Source organism: Mustela lutreola, chromosome 4, assembly GCF_030435805.1.
Source record: "Mustela lutreola isolate mMusLut2 chromosome 4, mMusLut2.pri, whole genome shotgun sequence".
NCBI lineage: Eukaryota > Metazoa > Chordata > Mammalia > Carnivora > Mustelidae > Mustela > Mustela lutreola.
In genome coordinates, this window is record NC_081293.1 from 78,746,150 (window position 1) to 78,773,264 (window position 27,115).

The 27,115-nt window shown below is 42.8% G+C and overlaps 1 protein-coding gene across 1 annotated transcript in view; it reads left to right on the forward strand.

The window, feature by feature from the left end:
• LOC131829004 (contactin-associated protein-like 3) overlaps nt 1-27,115 on the forward strand; it is a 181,847-nt gene that overhangs the window by 86,030 nt on the left and 68,702 nt on the right. Inside the window, exons 8-12 of the mRNA XM_059170309.1 lie at nt 1,465-1,726; nt 6,882-7,028; nt 13,278-13,449; nt 21,438-21,544; nt 25,500-25,619. Coding sequence (XP_059026292.1) covers nt 1,465-1,726; nt 6,882-7,028; nt 13,278-13,449; nt 21,438-21,544; nt 25,500-25,619 — 808 coding nt within the window. The remainder of the gene's footprint in view (nt 1-1,464; nt 1,727-6,881; nt 7,029-13,277; nt 13,450-21,437; nt 21,545-25,499; nt 25,620-27,115) is intronic.

Genomic DNA, 27,115 nt, shown 5'->3' on the forward strand with positions numbered 1-27,115 from the left:
TCATGTTATAATATAATTATATATTATATCTTTTATATTAAATGTTATGGGCCATGTTGAGTATATAAATGCTTTTATTGGTACATAGCCAATGTCTCAGTGTATTTTTTGAATAGCTTTGTAGTATTTGTTCCTGCTTTGAAATACTTCTGAAACCCTAAACTCTAGATACAGTCTCAAGGATTTTCCTGTAAAAAGTTTTAAGGTAGTTTCATTTACTTATTTACTTTAAAATTGAAAAAAATAAAAAGTCTTCTACTGTCTGGGCTTTACTCTGTGCAGATCAGTAGTTATTTTAGGTCTCGCGGGTTCCCATTCGTGCCTGAGCTGTTTAGTGATCAGACCCAACCTCTGCACACAGGCTTGAATCTTACCGCCCACCATGTACTGGCTGTACCTGTGGTCTCAGATCTTTCTGTGGGTCAGTCACTGGGCTCCACTGCTGTGTCACTCCATACCAATGCTGTATTGATTTGATTACAGTGCTTTTATGGTATATATTTTTGAGAGAAAGGGCAATGTTTGGGCACATATTCCTCTGGAATTTATGAACATTTATCTAAAATTTTTTAAAAGAATTTATTTACTTGAGAGAGAGAGCACATGTAGGGGGGGAGAGAGGGAGAGGGAGAAGCAGACTCCCTACTGAGTCCTTGATCCCAGGACCCCGCGATCATGACCTGAGGTGAAGGGAGAGGCTTAATGCACTGAGCTCCCCAGGTGCCCCACTTAATTGGAGTTTTTTTAAGAACTTAAGTTCCTTCCTCCCAAACACTATGATTAAAGGTAAGTTTGCTCCTGGAGCAGTATATATAATCTAAATCTCAAAGGTGTGTTTTTTAGTAAAATAGAATGAAATAAAAACAACAGGTACCTGGCAGGTCAGAGGTCAGGCTGGGGAGAGTGTGCTGATTGACACGGCCCATGGGAGCCTCTAAGAGGCAGGTAGCCTGCTCATGCCGGCCATACCCCTGCCTCAGACGGGCCGAAGCTCATGGCCTGCCTGAGCCAGATGTTTGTGTCCCCTGAGTAATGGGTGTGTAAGCATTTACACAGCCAAGCGGAGTGCAGGAAGGTTCCTGGAGCTGCTATCTGTGGTGCTGGGCTTCATGCCACATGTAAAAAACCAGTGCCTTGAGGTATAAGAAATCTGTCTCTTCTGTTGTGTCCTGTACCCAGCGCAAGGCCTGGGAAAGACATGTCTCAAGTTTCCTTTGCCAATGCCCAGAAATAGAGGAGACAGAACTGCCCTGAAAGCCTCAGAAAGAGGTTTGCCCAGCCAGGGCAGTGTCACAGTTTGAGGGACCTGTCAGGTAAATCTGGATTGCAGCTGGATGGGGAAGCCTAGTTCTTAAGTCCTCAATTGCTGGAAGGTTGATAGGAAACTGCACCTCTTGGAAAGCTTGCTGCTCATGAAAGCATCCCTTCTGCCCCTTCCTAAATCTTTTTTCACTGTATTTACAGGGAAATGTGTCCTTCTCATGCTCACACCCACAAATTGTGCCCGTGACTTTTCTGAGCTCCAGGAGTTACTTGGCTCTGCCGGGCACCATCGGAGAGGACAAGGTGTCGGTCGCTTTCCAATTCCGAACGTGGAACAGGGCAGGGCTGCTGCTGACCACTCAATTCCCACAAGGGGCAGTGGCTCTCGTCCTCGTTCTTAATGATGGAAAACTCAGGCTGAGTCTCTCCCAGCCGGAACACCCGGCGAGGGACATCACAGCAGGTAATAGGCATTTGTTGTGACTGCACGGTCCTTCTGTCACCTCTGCACTGAATGAACGACTGAATCAGTAAGATACTCATAATCCTTCTAGAGGAAATTAGAGTTCACTTACCTTTGAACTAGATTCCTCCAGGCTGTTGGTGTGTGAGTCAGTGTAAGCCGAAGTTAGCTGCAGATCACATATACCTCTCAAAAAGTTTAAAAAATAACCTTGCTATCAACTGATGATGTGGAGTTGGCAGTCCACTTGAAACACTGGAGAACAGTATCCTAAGTTGGAGTCCTGCGAAAAGAGGTTCCTTACCATATTTTGAGCCTATACACACACCAGTCATATTTGAAGTTACGATTTTTCCTGGATTTTCTGTTCATTTGGGAATCCCTGTTTTGGATAAGGCTTCTTATAACTGGGTGAATGTTCTTCTCGGTTTCCAAGAAGGACCCACGTTTCTAAACTCCCTTCCAGGGTTGTGTTATCCTCAGAGTCTGGGGACTCTTTTGCGTTAGAGTGCTGGTGAAAATGTAAAGCCAGGTAGGTGTCATTCCATGAGTGTTGACTACAGAAGGAGCACTTTGCCTGACCCAGATTACCAGGTCAGGATGGAAAGCCAGGAATGAAACGTAGCTCTTTGTTTCTCTTTATAAATAAAAGAAAAAATCTGACCAATGGCGTAAGGAGTTTCCTTGTGCACCTCTGCAGATGGGCACAACCAAGTCAGATTTTGGAAATTGCTTCACTCTTGGTTTGTGTAGATTTACAAGCTGTGTGTCTTATTAATGAAGAGATGGTGCTTTGCTGTTGCTTCACGTGAGTACACACCGTTCTCCCTTCCAACATACTGGGAGTAGTTATTTAACTTTTTTTGAAGGCTGGCACTGAAATATTATAGAAATATTTTATTGAATTGAATTTTTAAGCTTTCACTGGGTAACGCATTAATTTTTGGAAGCAAACCAGAGGTGCATTTTTCTTGCTGCTTTTTAAAGAAGCATCTGAGGGGTGGGGCACCTGGGTGGCTCAGTGGGTTGAAGCCTCTGCCTTTGGCTCGGGTCGTGGTCCCAGGGTCCTGGGATCGAGCCCCACATAGGGCTTTCTGCTCAGCAGGGAGTCTGCTTCCCCCTCTCTCTGCCTGCCTCTCTGTCTACTTGTGATCTCTGTCAAATAAATAAATAAAATCTTTAAAAAACAAATAAAGAGAAGCATTTGAGGGTTTTTTTCCCATTTTTTTTCTTTTTTCTTTCTTTCTTTCTTTTTTTTTTTTTTTTTAACCTTTGAAATACAGGCTTGCCTCTGAGATACTCAGGTCTGGTTCCAGACCACCCCAGTACAACAAATACTGCAATAAAGCGAACAAAATGGATTTTTTTTTTTTTTTGCTTCCCCATGCATATAAAAGTTATATCTGCAGTATACCATGGTCTTCTAAATGTGCAGGAGTTTTATGTCTGGAAAAACAATATACGTGCCTTAATTAAAAAAATACGCTATTGCTAAGAAATGGTGTCACGTGAGCCTTCAGCAAGTTGTAATCACAGATCACAGATCAGCATCACAAATGTCACAGTGATAAAAAAGTCTGAGGGATTGTGACACAGAGACAGAGAATGAGCAGATGCTGTTGGAAAAATGTCCCCGAGAGACACGGTCTGGGCAACGGGCCACAAGCCTTCAGCTGGAGAAAGGCACGGTGTCTGCAAAGCACAGAAAGTGATCAAGAGGAGGCAGATGGTGACTGGTTTTCACTCCAACCCTTGGATGAAGTGCGAAAGCACCTACCAAACCAAGAACCAAAGTTTAAAGGCTGAGTGAGTCGTAATCATGCCAAATGCCAGGAAAGGACACCCAGTTACCATTCATCATGCTTCCAGCTTTTGGGTCCTTTTTCCAAATAGTTACCTCACTGTGTTTGTGAAGGGATCTAGAAAGGTCCAGAGTGTACAATCTAGTGTCTGTGTGCTTGTGGAACTGGGCCAGCGGAGCGTGGTGGGAACAGAAGGTCAGTGAGGGGAAGGGGAACATGCGTTCCCTTTCTGTAGGAAAATATACAGTCCACCCTTTCCCGAAGGGACTTGACTGCCCAGGGCAGTGTTCTCTGTGATCAGGTTGGACTTGACACAAGCTGGTGGGAGGAGTGTGTGAGAAGACTCGCCTCCCAGGTCCATTTCCAGACCCTCCTTTGTGCTGCTAGGCCTGATGGGCTCAAAAAGTGCCACCCATGTTCTCCCCAAGCCTCGGGTCCTCCTTGTTGGAGTGACACTAGTGTGACCAATGGTAGAAACAATGATGTTGAGCCTACAGACCATGAGCCCAGTGCCTGCTAGTCAGCTGTCACTCCAAAACCTTTAGTTCTCATTATTCTAGAACTAGTCCCGAGACCATCCCTGGCCGCCCAGACTGAAACCTTTGTGGAGTTGGGGGTGGGTGGGAGAATAAGCATCATGTTCCCAGTAGCACAAATCTAAACGCCCCTGACCCTCCCTTCTCTATCCATCCTTTGACTGTAGTGCTGTCAGGGAGACAGGCCATCCTTCTGTCAGAAGTGGTAGAAGACACACAAAAGAAACACAAAGGGTGAGAATTATAATGGGGAGAAACAGAATGATCATAAGAGCAGGCATTTCACTTTTAAATGAGAATGCCGAATTTTATTAAAAACAGTCTTTTATTATAGAGGTAAATAGCATCTATTACCCATTCAAGGAGATATTCTGGAGTGTTTTCTGCAAGTTCTCCCAGGAAAAAAAACTCTATGTCCTAAATAGATGGGTAAATGGAGGGGGCAGGGAGAGGACAGGAGGGAATTTTAACATCAGATTTTATTTATTTATTTGGCAGGCAGAGATCACAAGTAGGCAGAGAGGCAGGCTGGGGGTGGGTGGAAGCAGGCTCACCACTGAACAGAGAGCCCAATGTGGGGCTCAATCCTAGGACCCTGGGATCATGACCTGAGCCAAAGGCAGAGGCTTAACACACTGAGCCACCCAGGTGCCCCATTAACATCAGATTTTAAGTGGATGTGGTTCTGTCCTGACAGATAGTTAGGTAAACTTTAAAATAAATACTGAATGACAAGAGTGGAAGGGACACTCCCAGATTCTTGTTTGTGGATTCCTTCAGCTCTAGGGCTGGAGGATTTCCTTTAGGACCAGTGTCATAATGTAGGTCTTGAGTATCTAACCGCAATCCTCTGGATTCTGTGTCAGCTTTCTCATCATTGCTCATGAACCTATCCTGTGTGGGGTCTTTGCAACAGTTTTGGATTCACAAATGTGACACAGAAAGTGAGAGATGGGTGTACATGGCAAAGAGCTAAAGTCCCTGAAAGGGAGTGCTGGGAAGTACCATCGCTCCTATTTCACAGTCTGAGAGGAGCGGAGGCATCGTGATTTTTACAGTAGGGTCTATGACCTTCTGGGTCAGGCCAGAAACATATTTCCCATGCACATGGGTCTTGAATCCATGTCAACATCACTGATGAGAAATGAAGCCAAGACAAAAAAAGATGTATTTTCATTTTTAATTGCAGTATCATTGACATATTAACGAGCATTGGAGGGACATGGATTTACGGGGTTGATTGGGTTCCTTGGGCCAAACTCTGATACTAAATTAAATATGCCTGGTTAACTTTCCACCAGAAACATGGCCGTATTTTCTTTGGGGCTGATCCCCCATGAGCTAGAAAATAACTTCTGACCCTTGCAGGTTGACTTCCAAACTTAGAGGGCTCTAAGCAGTCAGCACCTTTCTCATTTGCAAGAGGTATAGGCTAATCTATCAGGACAGTTCCCCAAGACAATCAAATTAGAGTCAGGCAGGGTCATGCGCAAGCTTGGGCAAGACATCAAAGACATCAAAAGAGTCTCACTTTGTTGTTTTTCAATGAGCTGAAGTGTTTGTTTATGACCTGTTTCCCTGTTGGGCAAGACAATTTCTAAATATTCCAATTGTTCACTGTGCTCCTTCAGAGCAGCAGGTGTCTCTGGGGCCATGGCCTCCCTGTGGAGGGGAGGAGTCCCTTGCTTTTGAACGAATGACTCAATTTGGCCAGTGGAATATGGGCATGAAGGCAAACACAATTCCCTCATCCAAAGTTAATGTTAACATTTAAAAATATTACCTACTGGTTTTTGTCCATTTTTAGACAGTGATTGAGTATGCATACACACACACACACACACACACTTTAATGTGATGCTTTCTAAACGTTACATTTTGTTCAATGAATTTTCATGTTGTAGTAATACTTAAGTTGCTGATACATTTTTTCTAAAGAGTTACATCAATATATATGATATATTTTTCCAAATAGTCTACCAAGTTTATATATAATAATAATATGTTATAGTAGGGACGAGATTTTATTTTTATAACAACAATTTTGGAAAATATTATCCTTCTCAACATCCTAAAATACTAATGAACTAGAAGACGGGGAAGTACGCCCTGTGCCAGGGGACTAGGATATTTGGTCATTTCAAGCTCATTCAGGATCCTGTTGTGTTAGTCTGTTAAAACCCTAGCACTGGGAGAAACTAAGATTGCGCTGTCCAAGGCAGAATATTTAGACTGTCCACTCTTGATTCTTCCTCCCCCTCTCAATACAGCTTTATTTCTTTTCTCTTTTTTTCTCCCTGTACTTTTCTGATTTAACCGAGCAATGAAAAAGTAAAACACAGCCATTGCTCTGTGCACATATGTCTTAATACTCTTAACTGATCACAGTAATTTTTGCTAGAATATAATTTGTGTTAGAATGTGACTGAGCAATCTATGACTGTGGGAGGTCAGAGGCAAGGGCCCTCTGGAACCACATATTTACTCAATGAGCCTCACTCCACAGGTAATCCCTTCCTCCTAGAGAAACATGACCAGGATACCACATGATCTCTTTGCCTGTTAAGAAACCCCCAAGCCCACCTATGTCCCAAGCCTCTCCTTTTCTCTCTGAGAGGCCCAGCTGCCCTCTGTGGTCAGTCTCCATTGCCCAGCCAGCTAAATAACCTGGGGGGTTTCGGGTGAGTTCAAACATCAGGTGAAGTTTTGTAGGGTGTCTAAGATTGTGATTGTATTGTTTGTTTTCAAGCATGGCTCTGCGTAGCTGCATCTATAGGGTTTTTTAGGAATTTCTTACCCAATTTTGTTTACTTCCAGGTGCCAGATTAAGTGATGGGCAGTGGCATTCAGTGTCCTTCTCGTTGAAAGAAAATCACCTGAGCGTGATGGTGGATGGTGAGGCAGCCTCTGTGTCTCACTCCCTGCGTGGGCAGATTGATTCAGGGGACACCTATTATTTGGGTGGTAAGTGAAAGGAACCAGCGGTGCTGGCAACCAAACCATCCTTGTCTTTCCAGCTCCTGCCTTCTGAGACAACTGGCAATTTTAAATGAAGGTTAATAGTGAAGAGTGAGGTTTCTCTTTCAGTTTAGTCAATGAAAATGTTGAGCAAAGACAGTAAATTCTTCTTAAGGATTTATTTACTTATTTTAGAGAGAGAGCATGAGTGGGAGTGACAGAGGGGAGAGGGAGAGAGAATCCCAAGCAGATTCTCCATTGAGTGTGGAGCCCGACATGGGGCTCAATCTCATCACCCTAAGATCATGACCTGAGCCAAAACCAAAAATAGGGTGCTTAGTCTACTGTGCCACCCAGGCGCCCCAGACAAAGATGGTAAATTATGTCCTAAAATGCAAGTCTATGGGGGGCCTTGTTTTAATGTGCATTTGCTAAGATTGGTTTTGAATTTAGCACTTGTTTTCACTGCAGTCACCTAGAAAGCTTCCAGAATGCTAGGGCCTGTCTCCATCCCTAGAGATCTGCTTTCTCTGACTCTGACACCCAGGGAAACTCAGGTGACTCTGTGCAGGCCACTCTGAGGGTCCTCATTCTCTGTCCTACCTTTTGTGCTTCACTGTAGAGTATTTTCGGAAGGCCAGATAACCCTTAGAACCTTTCCTTCATGTGTTTTTATGCAACAGTTTCCTTGCTGCACATGGGCGGTCTTTTTGTCAGCCGCTCTCCTCCCTGAGGGGCTCAGGTCCTCTGGTGTGACCTGGGAGCCACCCATGGCAGCACCACTTTCAAGCTTGTCACAGATGCAGATGTAACTCTCCTGACTTCCTGAGCCACAATCTGCATTTCCCCAAGATTCCCAGCTGCTCTGTTGCCCTAAACGTTCAGGAAGGGTCCTGTTGCCCACTGTCTAGGCACAAGGACACCATTACATACACCAAAGCAAGAGAGGAACTTAATGGCTACTGACACTCACTCACTACCTCGTGGTGAACTTTACCAAGACAACACCAGGCCATCACCCCAACTGCAGGAGACGGCGGGTTTGCTTGTTTGGTAGAACTTTGACTGAGTCTGTCCAGAATCCATGCAGCCAGGGAGGGGGAGCTCCTGAGGGTAACAAATGTCTATTCTGAGGCATCCATGTGAAAAGTCTGAGCCACCAGCACTTAGGCCTGTCAGTTGTGAGTCCTCCTTCTAATCGTGGCTGGAAGCCATCCTTGCTCTTACTCCCGTTTTGCATTTTATGGTTGTTTCTTTCCAAAATAAGTTGGAGGCCATGGTGAAGATAACTTGATAACCCAAGAAGAAAGTATAAAATCCTCCATAAGAATAGACAGTGAGCCCACAAACCGTGCATCAGGGTATTCAATCTTTCAAGCCCCCTATAACCAGCATCGCTGTGAGCATGGAGCAGCAGCAGGAGCATTAGAACGTTGGTTTGCTCTCTCTCACCTGCCAAATATGGTACACCTCTCACCCAGACAGGTTTTTAAACCTTTATGCTTATGATGGATTTTAGAGCTCTGCAGAGGAACCAATTCCTTCAAAACTAAATAAAGAATTTATCTGGGAGCTGTAACTTAAAACGTAAAAGATTTTGAAACACTAAAAGGGACAGGAAGAAAAATCCTTGCTGTATTGTTTAATGGTGCAAAATGGAATGCTTGTTATTTTGTATTAAAAAGTTAAAAAAAAATCTTTCTAAAACCACAGAGTCTTCTCTCATATTTGAGCATCGGGCATGTTCCAAATGTGCAATGCACAGCTGCATGAGAACAGGTACTTTCCATAAATACTTACACGTTGATTTGATATGAAGTCACTATATAATTCATGTATGTATTTTAAAATACTACTCATGTTTCTTGAAAGAGTGTTTGTTGGCTAACCACCTAATGTACACAATTAAACACTACAATGCTTTTAGTGTCTCCCTCGCTCCTCTAAATTTGTACTCCCCCAGTTAAGTATTGCCCAGTCCCCCTTTTTACTAATCTTTGTATTGCCTTTTTATGTTTTAATCAATGTGTAGCACCATGTCAGTTTCAGATGGAAGCATAAGACTCAGTGTTTGTATACATTAGGAAATAATCCCACAATAACTAGATAATATCCACCACCATACTTAGTTATAATTTTTCTTGTCATGAAAATTTTAAGGTCTACTTTCTTATTATTAACTGTAATAACCATGCTGTATGTTGCATCCCTGTGACTTATTTATTTTACAACTGAAAAGTTTTTAATGTATTGCTTTTCTTTAGAAGCTATATCCATGTAGGTGACTTCACACAGTAGTTTTTGTGTTCCCTGGCTTTTCAGTTTACAAATAGGGCACTACCGTGTGCCTTCTTCTGGGTTCTTTTTATTGTTATTGCTGTCACTGTTGTTCTAGATTAGTTTTGGAGATCCAGCCCTGTTGAATATTTATAGGTAAAGTTAATTAATTTTTACTGCCATGTGGTTTTGATGTGTATGATACCATGTTTCACTTATTAAATCTGCCATCCCGTTTTACTGTTGAGCAACAACTTGATGGTGACCATTTTTTTTGCTATTACAAAAGATGTGATAAATATCCTACAGCTGCCAAGAATCATCTTGCCAGTGAATTTAAAATTTTCCTTATGTACAAACTATCAATCTTTCCTAATATGCATAGTCAATTTAATGAAACAGCCTTTGGTCTATGAAAGAGCCTTAGAGATTTGGAGGCAATGTGTTAAAAAAAAAAAAAAAAGCATAATGGGCTTTTCTTAAGTGTTTTCATAAATTTGTGATGATGTGAAGAAAAACTATCTTGTTAGTATAGTTTCCAATAACAAATCATGTCTCTATGATGAGCAGAATTGTAAAGTTTAAACATTCCATGAGAGAGTATAATGATTTTCTTCATTACCGGTTTACTATTTTTTGGTTGTAATTAAAATTTGGCACTGATTGGCAAAAATAGTGTAAGATCTTGCAATCACAGCACATTGTCTGTAACTAATGTGTAAATTCAGAATAACTTGTACATACTCCGCTGTAAACACACACTTGATTCCTACAGAGCGATTCCAGGCACTGATTCAAACCAACGTATTCAACTCTCCTTTTTATACCAACATAGCAGCATCTTTTTTCCTAGAGAAGGAATATACTCTATCCAAACAACCCAGTAAATGCTGTCACCAGGCTGCAGCAAACACACAAAACCAAAACACCCCAATTTACTGATGTTAAATAAGGAGATGAGCATTATTTGTTGTGAAGGAAAAGCAGGAGAGGCAGGTCTAAGAATAGTGAACATGCAGCCTGATTCTCAGTCGATATGCTGTGTTCAAAGCTGTATGCACAGGGGAAGAATCCCTTGTTCAGAGCCCCTCGTCTGTATGGTCCATTGGACTCCCCAGCTCTGTTCTGTGGAAAGGGGTGCAGGTCAGTTTCAAATTGAGTGGGACCTTTGAGACCCAAAGACGTCAATGCCAGTTTTATCCAGTCCCAAGAAAGGTGTATGCCAGTGTCTCTTTAATTATCTTCTTGATGGACGTCCATCGGGACTGGAATATGCATTGTGTTAACAGGGAAATCCACTTTATCCAGTCCATGCTCAGTAGCAGTATGCCGTATTCATGGCAGCCAGTGCCCCATGTTCCGAGACCCTCCTTAGCCTGCTCTCCTGATGGAGGTTCAGTGGCAAGTTCCCGCTCACCATGTGGTCAGTGACTTTTTGTTGTCATGCTTTCCCATAAGGGCAGATTAGGGTGCCTTCCTATTACAGTTAGGGTGGCCATATAATATCTTGTCCAAACCAGGACACTTTAGTAAATGGAGGGGATGATCTTGATAATTATGGCAGGACAACAGGCATAAAGCAGGGCTCTGTGGCTTTCTTTCCATGACAAAATTCCTCTTGCAGATTCATAGCCTTTTTACATGTGGTGCAGGTTTCCCTTTTTCCTTTTCTATTTCTCCTCAGTGTGAGCTTTGTTTGTAAATTGTTCTTCTGACAACAGTTTTGCTCTACCCTCTACAGAGTCCGGTGCCTTCCGGGGAGGGTAGTGAGAAGCTGCTGTCCTCTGGATTCCTTTTGTGACATCGTGGTGCTGTCTACCAGCACACAGGCTCTGCAGACTTGGGAAACATCAAATTATGCTCCGAATCTCATGAGGGTCCTTGTGTGTGTGAGGCCTTAGCAGACCAGGGAACAATGATGGCTCTAATGAGGTCTCACCTCATAACCCATTCTGGGGTCGTGACATACAGTGACAATTTCTCTGTCATCCTCAGAGGTACTTAAATTTCTGACTCTTTCCATGGTGATGGGTATGTGCCATTGACTTAGCAATAAATATCCCCTGTCCACTTTCACTGTCCATCCCAAATGAGGTCATGGATAAATGACCCTCTGCCATCTTACCCTTGGGACTTCAGCCAATCTGTGTGGATGAACAGACAGCTGGCAGTCTGGGCTTGTCTTTGGCTGTGGCACCCCTTGTTTCTTGACCTTTCTCTTACAACTGGAGCAAGGAAGGACTTTGTGGTTTGACCTTTCCTTCTTAATGTTCCACTTTGAGGCGAGGCGTGATGCCATTGCATAGAAACCTCAAGAGAGCTCTGAAGAAGCATTGCCCCTCAGGGACGTCCCAGTTGAGGTTGTGGGTCACTGACCCATCCATTGCATCCATGGGCACTGGTGTCCCTGGGGAGGGTACCACCCATGAGACTCAGCTCCCTGCAGTGAGGGAAGTTCCCGGGGAGAACTTCAGTCCCCCAAATGAGGGGTGTATGTGAAATGGAGACAAAGCTGTGTCTGTAGATTTCTCCGCATGATGGCCTTTCACCAAAGCATTTGCAGTGAGTGTGTTTCTCTTTTCCTGTCCCCTGGAAATCTGGCGAGCTCACATTGAAGGACCTGTGATTGCTTTGAGGGCAGCTCCGCAGAGGGTGGGAGAGCACGTGCCAGCCTGCTGACCCCACGAGGGGAAGAGGCAGCTCTGAACCCCGATCAGCTTTGACTTTGATTTCAAAGCTGTGTCCTTGCTCATCATGGGTAAAAAAGCCTTGTCTCCGTGGGAAACCAGGGGGATATAATAAAAGCACCGCCTAGGCATTGTGGTTTGTAACGGCAGAAGATAACCTGAGGAGATTCAAATTTTTAAGGGTGTTTTGGAGCAAAAACTGATCGGAATCACACAATACCGAAGTAGAAGTGGTCAGGAATGCTCCGTGGGCAAGAATGCTCCGTGGGCAGGAGCAGGGGAAGGGCTCCTGGAGAGGAGGGGCGGCAGCAGGGAGAGGAATTACTGATTGGCTCCGGCTGAAAGCTGGGGTGGCTGTCTGGGGTCGCTGTCCAGAGGTTCCGGTTTCAGAGCCTTGATGAGCCACACGAAGCCACACAGAAATCAAACTCATTTACAGACTCGGGTTTGCTGTCCTGGGCCACCAAAGCTTTTGGTGAGTCACCACGGTCTAATGGCCTCTTTCCTTCATTAATTTAACAGTAATTTACAGCAAGCCAATTAGTGAATGCAGCCAAACTTGTAATAATTTACTATTATTGAAAACAGTCAAAGCCCGTTTCTTTTTGCATGGGGTGCTCCAGGATGCTAACTTTTCTCCATTATTCTCAGGGCCATATCGTTGAGATACTTGTTAATTGTGTGTGTGTGTGTTAAAAGGTATTTGACTAAAATGCCTCATTCAGAAACAGTTGGAAACGTAGGTCACTTACATTGTCTTTGGAGGTCTCTGAGTGTGTATAGTCAAACTTTGTTTTAACTGTGTTGTGCTTGCATTCACACACATGCACACCCAAAGTAGGAATCTCACATACATCGTTATTTCTCAAGCATTTTAAATTTCATAGGTCCTAGTAGGCCTGTGATTTTTTTCCTTCTGATTCTGTTATCCCATGGCCTCTACTTCATATAGTTTAATATCATGCTAAAAGGACCGATTTCTTCAGGTGGTTTCAAAAGAGAAATCAAACTCAGCTTAGAGTAAATGGGCCTTGACTATACTGGTATAGTCTACCTTCAGCTACCTTTGGCTACCTTTGGCCAGCCACCAGCCTGGCTCTAGTTGTTATTTCTGTGCTTTAGCAAAACCAGTAGTGTTTGTTCTCAGCTGTCCACTGCCCCCATCCACAAGGAAGCATAATCTTTAGGCATCTGTGAGCAGGAGGTGGCAAACTTGCACATACAGAATACTGATGGCTGTTTTGGTCACGACTGTTGACTTTCTCCTTTGTGTGTCTCCATGTTCATTCAGGCTGTCCTGACAGCAGCTCTGGCCCTGGATGCGGAGGTCTCCTGGCCGGGTTTCAGGGCTGCCTGAGGTTCATCTCCATTGGTGACCAGGCGGTGGATCCCATCACGGTACAGCAGGGGTCGCTGGGAACTTTCCGTGACATCCAGATAGACACCTGTGGCCTCACTGATAGGTAAAGCCATCCCAGGTCATTTCGGCTTTCCTGATTTTTGGATAGTGGTTTAAGAACAAATGAGCTGCTGAGGGGGAGAACCTCCTTCTAGCCCCTTCTCTCTTCCTGGTAGCCAACCTGTATGGAAAACTATAATTAATTGAAAACTAGAAAACAACCCTGTTTAATTTCAAACTGTTGCTCCTTTCAGATGGTGTCTTCTTAGAAGCACTGTTGTGAGTTTTCCTTGTGTGTGTCCCCAAGCCACTTCGTTTTTACAGAATCCTGTACATGGTGCTATAATTGTTGATGAGTATAAATACTGACGAGTAAAAATTCTTCTAAAAATTCTTTCATGGCACAAAACATATTAGAATATTCTAGAAAGATGATGAATCGTTGAGGACCAGGAAGTTGAAAGCCATATGTGGTCAGCGGGATTCTTCCCACGCTCCCTTCTCTATGTGGAAAATGAAAAGTAACTCTTCCCCTAGAAGGGTCTCAGCTTCAGGGATTTCTAGTCACACAAACCAAAGGAGGAATAGAAGGAACCCAGTTACCGCACACTGAACACAGTACCAGTCAGTGAGGACATAGTGGGGGACGAGTGTAAGGGGACAAAGGCACAAACTTCCCGCTCTAAAATAAGTAAGTGTGGAGATGTAGCGAGCAGCATGATGACTATAATGAATACTGTTGTGCGTACGTATTTGAAAGTCACAGAGGATCTTGAAAGTCCTCGTCACAAGAAAAAATTTTTGTGACTGTGTGTGGTGCTGGATATTAGTGAGACTTATTGTGGTGATCACATCACAAGATACAAATATTTACTCATTCTGTTGTACACCTGAAACTAATATAATGTTTTAAGTCAATTGTACCTCAATTAAAAAAGAAAGAAAGAAAGAAAGAAAGAAAGAAAGAAAGAAAGAAAGAAAGAAAGAAAACTCCTGAAACCATAGGACGTTAAAATCACGAAGTCTTGCAACTTTATTCAAACCGCCTTGTTTGTTACGCTCTTGGACTTTCAGGTTTTCTAGCTAAAAGGGATGGCTTAGCTTGATGACATTAAATTTTTTCTGTGCCTGGTATGTCTGCCCTTCCTGAAGTGGACTGCCTTATGTTCCTGTTGAATAAACAAGCACGCTCCAGACACCCTCCCACACCCGTGTATGGCCAGCCTCTTCCAAGTTCACGCAGTGCAAAGTGCTTTGTGCAGTAAATCTGTTCCCAGTTTAATGGCACTAGTTGGAATCCCATGTCGTGTCCAATAAAGTTCACATTGTGTTGCAATTTGGCAGTGTGTTAGAAAACTGTAAGTTCCAGTAGCTTAAAATATTAACTCATAAGAACTTCCTTTCCTTAATTCAGATGTTCATGGGTATTGTCTACATTCTGTTCATTTGTAGGGGCAAAAGGAGATTCAAAGAATTAGGCAAAGACTTTGAATCCTAATTCTCAGATTATGAAATATATGTTGGCATAGAAACTGGCTTCGTCTGTAAGTTATAGCTTCCGCCAACTCTGGAATCCTGAATCTCAGTATTCGGAGGGGGTTCAGAAACACTCGCTGGGAGGTAAGGTATAGCCCTCACTGATGGGAATGGATGTCAGTGGCTCAGGAGGGCCAGGGGTCAGGGGTCAGGTTGTTCAGTCATGGAGCTTGTGACGCTCACAGGAAGTTATTTCAGTGCCCTGGGAATTCCTGCACAAAGCATGATGCAATCATAGTGTTTCTCTTACATAAGAAATGCATGTTGCCCCTTTGTGCAGAAAGATCTTTAGCCAAAAACACACAAAAAACCCCAAAAACAAACAAACAACAAAATATGCATGAGGTATGCCTGTGTGTGTGTGTGTGTGTGTGTGCGTGTGTGTATATCACCAAAATAGAAAGATTCCCCATATCACACCCAAAAAATGTTATTAGAAGTATGTACCAGCAATGGATAGGGACCCCTGGGATCTGGGATATTAAGTTACCTTCCCTGCTCAAAGCAGAAGCTGAGGTTCATGGAAACCCCATAAGTGTGTCTGAAAAGAGCCATCGGCGATTTGGCTGATGTAGCCAATAATTGTAATTTTTTATGTTTTTTGTGGTTTAACATCAGAAAACACATCCTTACTCTTCACTGTTAGAAACGTTCACTCTGCCTTAGTGCTTCAGGCCACACCTCCACCTCCATGTTCAATGCACCATGAAAGAGATTCACGTGGAAATATGACAGAGCAACCATCCATGCCAGGCTCTTGCCGGGCGCTTGCTCCGTGCCGAGCCCAGCCATCGCCAGCCCGCACTTTGCCTGTCCAGAGCCAGTCATGCTGTGTTCAGGTGAAGCTGAGATTTATGATTGAAATGCAGGCAATTTTGTAACTCTTATCTGTCAGGAAAAGGAGTTAATAATTCATGATGCATAACAGCATTCCTGGCCCAACTGCACAGCGGGTTATGAAAAGATGTTTGAAACCAGCTGGGGATACAGGAGACCTTCCGGAGCTGCACAAGGACTCATGCATATGGTGTTCTGTGCAGCCCAGGCTCCCATGAAACTGGGAAAGCTGTAGGTTCTTGGGGACAAGGCTTCAGGAACAAGGTTATCGTGGTGAAGGATCATGTCTCACAGCAATTTTGTTTTGGACATTAGGATTTTGTGTCCTATAACTCAGGTTACACAGTCCTTTCCAGGTTTCTTTTAGGATCACAGGAATGCCACCTTGAACATCTCTAGGCATGGACTGTACTGATGGGGCCGCTTTGCCCACCTCTGTGGACTTTGGCCAGCGTTCATCTTCTAGATGCTAAATGCAGCATCACATGCTCTAGGTGTTATTTTTTAGAGATCAGTAGACTGAAGTGGAAGTTGTGGGGAGGTTGTGGAGACACGCGGGACAGGTGCCTAATTTGTGCTATGACACGCGGGACAGGTGCCTAATTTGTGCTATGACAAGGCAGGGCTATCAGAGAGGAGGGAGAGACACCTACCCTGGGGTGGAAGGTGGGTATATCAGTTGAGTGAGAGAGGCTGGACATCCAACGAAGATACAGCCATGAGCCCAAGCCAAAGTTCCACCATGAGTCTGCCTGTTTGAACATGGCTGCTGTAGAAATTGGGTGTCTGAGGATGAGCAGCAGGGATGGCGAGAGATGGGGTTGTCTGGCTGGGAAGGGGCTACGCTGCAGAGGCCTGGTGGCCAGCTCAAAATCCGGACACTGATCTAAGGCTCCCCAGGAAGTCACTGAAGGCTCTGTGCTAGGAAGCCACTTGTACAGCTAAGCAATACTGCTGATGGGGGAAGATGCTTTGGGTGTGGGCCACAGAGACAGGGTGTGTGGCCCGGAGGCCAGGTAAGGACCTGCCTACCCATAGGAGAAGGGATGATAGCCTGAGGTAGGGAAGAGAAAAATGTAGATGACGTATACAGTGTTTGTTCAACAGAAGCACAAGCTGATGAGTGCGTGACTATGGGGGGATGGAGAGGGACAGGTCAGGATGACCTTTGGGTTCTGGCTTGGACAGCTAGATAAAGGATGGTATCACCACTCAATGGAACACTGAAGAAGAAGCACGATTTTTGGAGGTAGAGTCAAGAGGCTTAGTTATTAAATCTGAAAATATTTAGGGAATCATAGAAGTACAAAATCCTAAAGTTGAGAAGAATCTTAGGCATGACATCTATTGAAGTTTCCATCTCAAAGCGGGGATCTCTTTCTCACCGTAGAGAAGAGAATCTTGCTTCTGTTTCATCTTTCAGGAATGAGACCCTTGCCCATTCACCAAATGCTTCATCAGTGTCCTCTTTTCCACCCAGATTTCTACCACGAATCTTCATATTTCCTGCTGTAAGTTTAGGTACACTTTATCCCCATAGTCCAACAAGTACTCAGTGAATTCCCTTCATTGGCTCTCCTCTAGGCTAACGTCTGTTCTCTTAGCAATTGTTTAGAGGTCAAGGCGTTAAGCACTATCTCAATCCTGATTGCCCTCCTCTGCACCAACTGTGGCCAACATCTTCCCTAAATATGGAAGGGACCTGGTCCATGCATGATATGTAGGATTCATAACCTCCCTCCCCAAAGAAACTGGTGTAGACCAAGCTCACCTCATCTGTGTGTAAGCATCACCAGCAACCTGGACTTGTGGTTTCCACCAATCACAAACGTGGGGGTGTGCCGCCATTTTAGTTTTCTTACTACAGCTGGTGCCTCTCTCTGGTCTTCCTTGTTCATGCTGAGTCCTGCCAGGAAAGTTGGAGGTTTGAGGTAAGGAAGCTGACCTCAGGTGTGTAGAGTCAAGGAAACTGGCCTAAATAGATCAAGGACATGGGACAACAGTCACTAAGGAAAGGGCCCAGGTACAAACAGACCTGCTCTATAGTCATTGGAGGTGAAGAGACGTTCTTCCATTTTCCCAAGAAGCTCACTTTCTAGTTCTTGGCATGAAATCAGGTGTCTTCCATTCAAATGCCAGAAGACCTAGCAGGAGAGTGCTTCTGTGTGTCCTTTGAAAGACATTGGGCTCATTTCCAGCACCTTCCTACCAAATAGCAAAGGAGTGCTAACTGCATATAGAGTAGAAGGAACCAAAGTTACCCATTCCTTTGACTCCTTGAGAGAAATAGGCATTGAGCTCCAGAGGATAACAAGTACTTACGTAAGTTCCTGCAAATGTATGAGACTTTTGAAGGACTATATCAAGAGCTTGAACTGTATAACAAGAGAGGCCATGTGGCTTGTCAGGACCCAAGTAATTTGCCTTTAAATTGATGTCGGTCTTCATTTCTACATCATTGAAAAGGTGTGATGCATAACATTCCTTTGTGAGGATATTAACAAATTTGTTTTACCCATTCCTCATTTGATGGACATGTAGGTTGTTTCTACTTTTTGACTCTTATGAATAATGCTGATATAAACATGAATGTACAGGTTTTTGTACAGCCCTGTGTTTTTGGTTCTCTTGGGCAGCTACCTAGGAGTGGAATTGCTGGGTCAGGGGTGAGTTTGTGTTTAACTGCTTGAGGAACTTCCAGATTGATTTCCAGAGTACCATTTTATATTCCTAGCAGTGACATAAGTAGGGTCCAAATCATCTTGGCCCTGCCTACACCTGTTATGATGTCTTTTTGATGAGAACCATTCCAGTGGGTGAGAAGTGGCATCTCGTTGTGGTTTTGATTTGCACTTTCCAAATGACTAATGATGTCAAGCATGCTTACATACGTGTATTTTCCATCTGGTCATCTTTTGGAAGGCATCTGTTCATGATTACATATGTGTATTTTCCATCTGGTCATCTTTTGGAAGGCATCTGTTCAGATCTTTTGACTCTTTGGACCCAGTTTTTAATTGGTTGTTCATTGCCCTTATTGTTGAATTTTTTAAAAGTTTTATCTGTATTTTGGATATCATCCTGTGTCAAATACAAATTTTGCAAACAGTCTTCCAGTCTGCGGCTTCTATTCTCATTCTCTTAAGTTTTAAATTTTAATGAAGCCTGAATTATCAATTTTTTCTTTCATAGACCATGTCTGAAAAGTCATTGCCATGCCCAAGGTCAGCTAGATTTTTGACCTGTGTTCTCTTCTGGGAATTTAATAGTTTGGTATTTTACAATTAGGTCTATGATCTAAGTTAGGTTAACTTTAAGTTCTTTTAATCTATAACTGAAACACAGTTATAGTTTAGTTTAAAAGTTTAGTTTAGTTTAGTTTTAGGTGTACAATAGAGTGAGTCAGCCATTATATACATTATGAAACACTCACCCTGAATGGTGTTGTTGCCAAGTGTCACCACACAAACTTATTACAATATTATTGACTATATTCACTATGCTGTATTTTTCATCCCTGGAATTTATTTTATAACCAAAGTCTGTACCTCCCAATCCCATTCACATATTTTTCCCTTCTCCCCTCCCCCATTACCTGGCAACCACTAGTTTGTTCTCCTATTTATGAGTCTGTTTCTCTTTTTTATTGTCTTTTGTTTGCTTACTTGTTAGGTTTTTTTCAGATTCCAACATTCAAATGAAATCATATGGTATTTGTCTTTCTCCATCTGACTTATTTCACTGAGCATAATACCTTCTAGGTCCATCCATGTTCTATCAGATAACAAGATTTCATCTCTTTTATGGCCAAGCAGTCTACCATTGTATGTTTATATACATCTTCCTTGTCCACCCATCTGTTATGACTACTCAGGTTGCTTCCATGTCTTGACTGTTGTAAATATTGCTTGCAATGAACATAGGGTGCATGTATCCTTTGGAATTAGTGTTTTTGTTTTTCTTGGATAAATACCCAGATGTGGAATTACTGGATCATATGTCATTTCTATTCTTACTTTTTTGGGGAACTTCCATACTGCTTCTGTAGTTGATGCACCAGTTTACATTCCCACGAACAGTGCAAAAAGCTTCCCTTTTCACCACAATCTCCCTAACACTTGCTATTTCCTGTCTTTTTGATACTAGCCATTCTGAGCAGAGTGAGATGAAATCTCATCGTGGTTCTGATCTGCCTTTCCCTGATGATGAGTCATGAACATCTTTTCATGTGTCTGTTGGCCATTGGATGGCCTCTTGGGAAAACATCTGTCCAGATTCAGTGCTCATTTTTTAATTTGTCATTTGTTTTTCTGATGTTGCATTATATTCACTCTTTATATATTTTAGTTATTAAGCTCTTATCAGATATATGATTTGCAAATATCCTCTCTCATTCGAAAGGTTGCTTTCTTGTTTGTTGATGGGACAAAACTTTCTTAGTTTGTTGTAGTCCCAATAGTTTATTTTTGCTTTTGTTTCCCTTGCCTGAGGAGGCTTATCTGGAAAAATATTGCTAAGGCTGATGGGCAAGGGTTTACTGCTTATATTTGCTTCTAGGAGTTTTATGGTTTCAGGTCTCACATTTAGGTCTTTATACATTTTGAGTTTATTTTTGTGTGTGGTGTAACAAAGTGGTCCAGTTCTGTTCTTTTGCATGTGGATGTCCATTTTTCCCAACATTCATTGAAGAGACTGTCTTTTCATCATCATATATTCTTGTCTCCTTTGCCATAGATCAATTAACTATACGATCATGGGTCTATTTCTGCACTCTCACTTCTATGCCATGGGTCTCTGTGTCTGTTTTCATGTCAGTACCATACTGTTTTGGTTACTGTAGCTTGGCAGTAGTTTGAAATCTAGAATTATACCTCTAGCTTTGTTCTTCTTTCTCAAGATTGTTTTTGACTATTCATGGTCTTTTGTCATTCCATAAAATTTTATGATTTTTTTTTGTTCTAGTTCTGTAGAAAGTACTATTGATAGGGATAGGGAAAGTACTATTGATAGATGAGAAGGACTGCATTCAATAGGTAGATTGCTTTAGGCAGCAGGATGTTTTAACAATACTAATTCTTCCAATCCATGAGCATAACATGTCTTTCTGTCGGTTTGTGTCATCTCTGGTTTCTCTCATCAATATATTATAGTTTTCCAGGTACAGGTCTTTCACCCCCAAACACTCTTCTAGCCCCTAATGTCTCAGTTTGCTAATGCCCCATTTGTCAGAGCAAGTCCCATGCCCAACCCAGGTTTAAAAAGGCTAAGCCTCTTGGTGGGAGGGTCTGCAGGTCCCACTGTAAGGACATGGAGGCCAGGAGGGGAACAGGTGCATCTGGCCGCCTTTGGCCTTTGCTAGCACTTTGACTGTGATCATGGATGAAACCAATCTTGCCTTATTTGTGAAAAATCAAACACATTTTTTTGATAGAATGCAATGTGTAAAAAATTGATCTGCTGCCAATACAGAACAATTGGTAGCATCTAGTGGGTTTCTTATCCGTGGTGGGTACTACATTATGAAACCTTCTTGACAGACCCAGCAGGTTTTGTCCATGGTCTTATTTTTCTCCCGAAGGCCCTGTCAGTATCATGTTTCACTGTAGCAGGTTAGCACTAAGACACACATTTTCTCCTGACAGAACGTGGGGAAAAGCCAGTGTATCTGTTTTCTTGCAGGTGTTTGCCCAGCTACTGTGAACACGGGGGCAAATGCTCCCAGTCCTGGGACACCTTCAGCTGTGACTGCATGCACACTGGATACACGGGTGTGACCTGCCATTCCTGTAAGCCTCACACATCACTGTCCCAATTTCTGTGCAGTTCCTTTTTCCTTTTCGTGATTTGGTGTATATATGTCTGTATCTTTGCAAGCATGTGGTGGAGAACAACAAAACCAGGGTATTTTAGAGACTAATTTGTGTCTGGTTTGGTTATTTATTTATTTTAGTAGTGGGATGGGCTGGGGGAGAGGGAGAGAGAGAATCTCACCCCTGTATGGAGCCCGACATCAGACTCGATCTCATAACCCTGAGATCATGACCTGAGTTGAAATCAGGAGTCGGACACTTAACTAACTGAACCACCCAGATGCCCTTGTCTGGTTTATTTTTAATCAATTTTATTTCCTAGTCATGTTACAACAATGCATGGAAATCTGTAGTATCAAATAGGACAGGGAAAAAATAAAATAGGAGGCAAAGGAATATGTATAAGAAGATAAAATATAACAAAAAGTGAAAAAACAAGCTCCCTCTCCCCCAATACAAAAATCAATCTAGATGGCATGGTGTTGTTACTTGTTCCGTTCCTTGGGTTGGACCCAACTTTGGTTCTCAAGTCCTGTCTGCCAAAGAAAGAGGACAAAGCACTGATGGTCAGTATTTATAAAATCACACGGGGAGAGTCTCTGGAGGAGCACAGGGGATGGGAAATACCATGGGGGTTTTCTAGATGTCATCCAGAAGCCAGGCAAACGTTCAGGTCCCTTGTAATCTTGATGCTCTTTGATGATGGTGGTGGTTTACACATTGGGGACTTACCGCATGCCTATGATACCCTCACTCTGTCTAGTTCTGCACGTTTCAACTCCTTTAACCTTCAGAACTGCCCTGGAAGTAAGTGCTTTATTTTCCACACTGTGCACTTGGGGAAAGACAGAGGTCAGCACCTTTGACCGTGGTGACACCACTACCAGAGAGGGCTCTTGACCACCTCTCCATCCTATTTCTTCCACCTTGAATACAAGTCTCTTTCCTGAAGAATTATTTTCTCAATTTCATAGCTAAACATACTTTATTGACCTCTAATTCATTACTACTAGAAGCTCACAACAGAGCCCCGAGATCCTCACTGCTTTCTAATTACTAGCTTTTGTTGTTTATGATTTTATTCTACTTTTTCTTTTTTGTGTGTATCAGTGACATTTTTAAAATTTTATTTATTTTTATTCCAATTCCATTCATTAACACATAGTGTATTATTAGTTTCACAGGGAGAGGTCAGTGATTCATCCATCTTCTATAACACCTAGTGCCCCATTCCATCCCATGCCCTCCTTAAAGCCCATCACCTAATGACCCCATCCCCCCACCCCTTCCCCTCTAGCAACCCTCGTTTGTTTCCATAAGGATCTCTTATGGTTTGTCTCCCTCTCTGATTTCATCTTATTTTATATTTCCCTCCCTTCCCTTATGCTCCTCTGTTTTGTTTCTTAAATTCCAATTTCGAGTGAGATGACATGATGGTTGTCTATCTCTGATTGACTTATTTCACTGAGCATAATACCCTGTAGTTCCATCCATGTTGTTGCACATGGCAAGATGTCATCTGTTCTGATGGCTGAGTTATATTCCATTTTATTTTCACACCATGTCTTTTTTGTCCATTCATCCATCAGTGGACGTCTGGGCTCTTTCCCTGGTTTGAATATGGTGGACATTGCTGCTATAAACATTGGGGCACACGTGCCCCTTTGGATCACTACATTTGTATCTTCAAGGCAAACATCCAGTAGTGGAAATGCTGTGTCATAGGGTAGCTCTATTTTCAACTTTTTAAGGAACCTCCATACTGTTTTCCAGAGTGGCTGCCACCATTTCTGAGTCCCTTCTTTTGTAGCATGTCTTCCTTCTCTGGGCCTTTAGAGAGATAGCATGACATGAAAATTCACTGAGCAAAGCATGGATTGTCCCATATCCAACCTTAAGTGAACTGAACTTCAGGGAAGCAGGCATCATTGTTGGGATGAGAAGGCCTGGTCCCCAGTGCGGATCTGTAGAGGAGCCAGGAGGCTCTGCAGACAAAGGGAGGTCACTCCCTGCCTCAAATCCCATAAGTTCAACCAGAGCAATTCTACCTGCATCTCTATTTACTATTATGATGCCAGGTAAGAACTTGCCGAGGTAACTATTTGGAAGGAGCTGGGCATCTGGGCAGTCTGAAGCTGAGTGACTGGTCTAGAGTTGCAGCTAGGAATGGGGTGGCCTCCTACTTACAGTGTCTGCCCATCACATCGAGCAAGGTGTCCTACATAGACTTAATGACTAAAATAGAGTTGCTAAAGTGTTATCAGTAACTCTGATTTAAACATCACTCCAAAAAACTCTGATTGAAAAAGTCCCAGGTGTTATAAAAAAGGATCTTTCACTCATGGCCTTCATAATTTGATTTGGTCAAATGACTGAACTGACTTTACTGTGATTCTCTGTCTACCGAAGTGAAGGTGGGATAGTTCCAAAGCCACAGGAAGGGATCAGAGATGACAAGATTTTGGTGTAAGGGTCCAGTGAATGTGTCTGCATTCACACGTACAGCAGGTATCTTCCTAGTATTTCCTTCGCTACCTCTGGTCCCCAAGCAGGCCCAGCCCCAACCCAAATGTAACCACCATTAGCACTTTGCGTCTGTCCCTCTAGACACTCTCCTAGGTGGTTATGAGCATATTTATGTATTTGCAGAAACACAAACATGAGTGGGCAAACTGCCAGCATGTCTGGGAAAACAATCCATGTTGTCTCTGTGGCCATGAGTGGGATGGTGCTAGGTGTGTGACAGATGGGGGCCAATCTAATCTGACACACTGACACTCAGCCATAATTTATAAATGAATGCCATATTTTGCAAAATCCTTGGGCAGGCAGACATGACTTTGATCTTCTTCTGTGAGAAAGGAGAAAATCCCTTTGCCATGGCTGCCCCACCTCTCCCAGATTCTCTTCACTCTTCAAAAGAGGCAGAGATTTAAAAGGTAGATAATTCAGCAAGCTTAGAATGTTGTCTGTTCTCACCTACTCTCAGCCCCCTCTGTCCCTGCTAGGATCACTCTGCTCTGTGGCTCTGGCCTGGCCACTTGCAGGTCTGTGTTCATGGATGTCAGGTCTCAGCCTTAGGGGGGCTGAGGGACCCAGTCTGCATTGTCCTTGACTGGCTGCCATTAGCCACTTTTCAGGTTTTCAAAGGGTCTTTCCTGTCAAGGAAATAAGTGAGACAAGTGGGAGCTATTACTCAGTTGATTAGTCATTTAAACTTATTCTGAACATTGATTAAGTCCATCATCTACTGATGTTAGTCACTTGCCTTGTGATAGCAAAATATTTATTGCACATATAAAAAATTTAAATAAGAATCAGGATATGTTGAAACTACTGAGAGATATTTCATATATATATATATATATATATATATATATATATATTTGACTTTCAATTTGCTTGAATAATCATTTGTGAAACATTTCAGGAAATTTCCTTTTAAAACACACATTATAAATGGAATGAAGGAGACTTGCTGATTTAGAAAACTCCTCTGGAAAGTAATGCATTGAACAGGTAGATTGTTTTAAGTAAACAGAGGCTATAACTACTGAGTAATTTAATACATCGACGTGGTTATTAGGTAATAACAGATCACTTAATGAGACGAAGCCAGTGCACTTCTGAGGCTTAGATATCATGGGGCACAATAGAAGGAGATAGCGTGAGGCCAGTTACTGTGGTTTTGGAATAAATCTTGTTGCTAGAGCAGGAGGGTTCAGATACAAAAGATGATAACCTCTTAAAATCTTTCGCTCCAAGTTTCAGGGTCTTCATGCTGCCTGACTGACACAGGGGAGCAATCCCCTGGAGAAACTGTTCTGGAGAGCAAGGCAGAATGAGTATCACTGGGGAAAGCATCCCATCACTAAGGACAGGGAGGACTCCATCTCACTGCAGCCCTGTCTGAGACCCCTGTCCTTTGCAGCTCTGTTCGAGCAGTCCTGTGATGCCCACAGGCACAGAGGGGACTCCTCAGGGTTCTACTATATTGATTCAGATGGAAGTGGCCCGCTGGGACCTGCTCTTGTATACTGCAACATGACAGGTATGCTAATGATACACTTTATTGTGCCCATTAAGCTCGTGTGATTGGTTGCTGTGTGCAAAACCACCAGGTTTAGCTCTGTCAAGTAATGTGTGTGTTCCTGTGCAACTATGTATAAGCAATATTTCATTTTCCCTAGAAACCCAGTTATACATGGTGGATGGATACAGGTATGTCATAGGCAAGTCCTGCAAAGGATCAGTGTGTGTACCATGGTGAATGGCTGCTGCCCATGAACTGATGCAATTTTGAACGCCTCCGTGTGTGTGTGTGTGTGTGTGTGTGTGTGTGTGTGTGTGTTGGTGGCCACATCTTCTCTTCTGTGCTCACGTCACATTTCACCAGCAGAAACAACACTCCTTTACAAACTTCCCATGCTACTCTAGTGGTGTGGACCTGGTGGGAACTTTGGCAACCTTAGAGTTTGACCCTGCAAAGTCCGAGACACTGGTCAGAAAAAAGTCAGCTGTAAATGGTTTTCAGGTACTCCTGACCTGGTTATAATTTGCTTTCTCTCCCCAATAGGGTTTCAATTTCTAGATGGAAGGAGTCATTTATGGTGGAATTGACAATGGTGGTTTGTGACAAGCTGGAAGTTCTGCTGTAGTTTCCATACCTATACTCACTGCATACATAAAATCTGAGCATTTTGGTGATAGTGAATCTAGTGTTGATCTGAATTACATTATCCAGCCCCCAATTACATTATCCAGCCCCCAAACCACCCCCAACTTAGCACTGGATGGATGTATGACTGTTGGGGGCTTTGGGGCAAGCATCTTATCATAGGAACTGACAAAAACATTGCAACGGAATAAGAGGTAAATATATTGACTTATTTTACTGAAAGGTATGTGATGTGTTAAGTACATAAGGATCTTTCTAGATATTCTGGGCTCCAGTGGTTGTAACAGGCCTTCAACTTACTCAATTTCTGCTTGGTTTTCATGGCTCTAGTGAATGCCAAGAACAGAGAAAGCTAAATAAAGATGCGGGCACCCCATTTATACATTCTACTTTTATCAATCACATGCCTAATTATCACAGAAGTCTAGGACCTATTAAAGATTTTCATATATTTTGTCCTATAAGCAAAGTTTCTTATACACTGAAAAATTTCAAGATCCGGAGAAAAGTGAAAATGATCCCAGCTGGCAAACTGCAAAGATGAGCAAGTTTTCAATGACTGAAGCTGTTTTCTTGATAATTAGCTGCTGGCAGGGTTAGTAAGGCTGAGGTCACATTTATTAAAAAAGAAAAGAAAAGAAAAGAAAAGACATTTGCTGCCAAAAGCCATGATAGATGGCTAATTTCCTGATTGTCTGCAGTGTATGGCTATAATAAAAGAAAATTAGTTTAATCATGCAAGTGGACTGACTCATGGTCCAGGCTTCACCAGGTAGCTTTCATTGTGCGTATTTATAAAGTGCCTTCAGAATGTACTGCTTGCTCATAGGCACTTGTTTTAATACAAATTTCATAACATCGCTGATGTG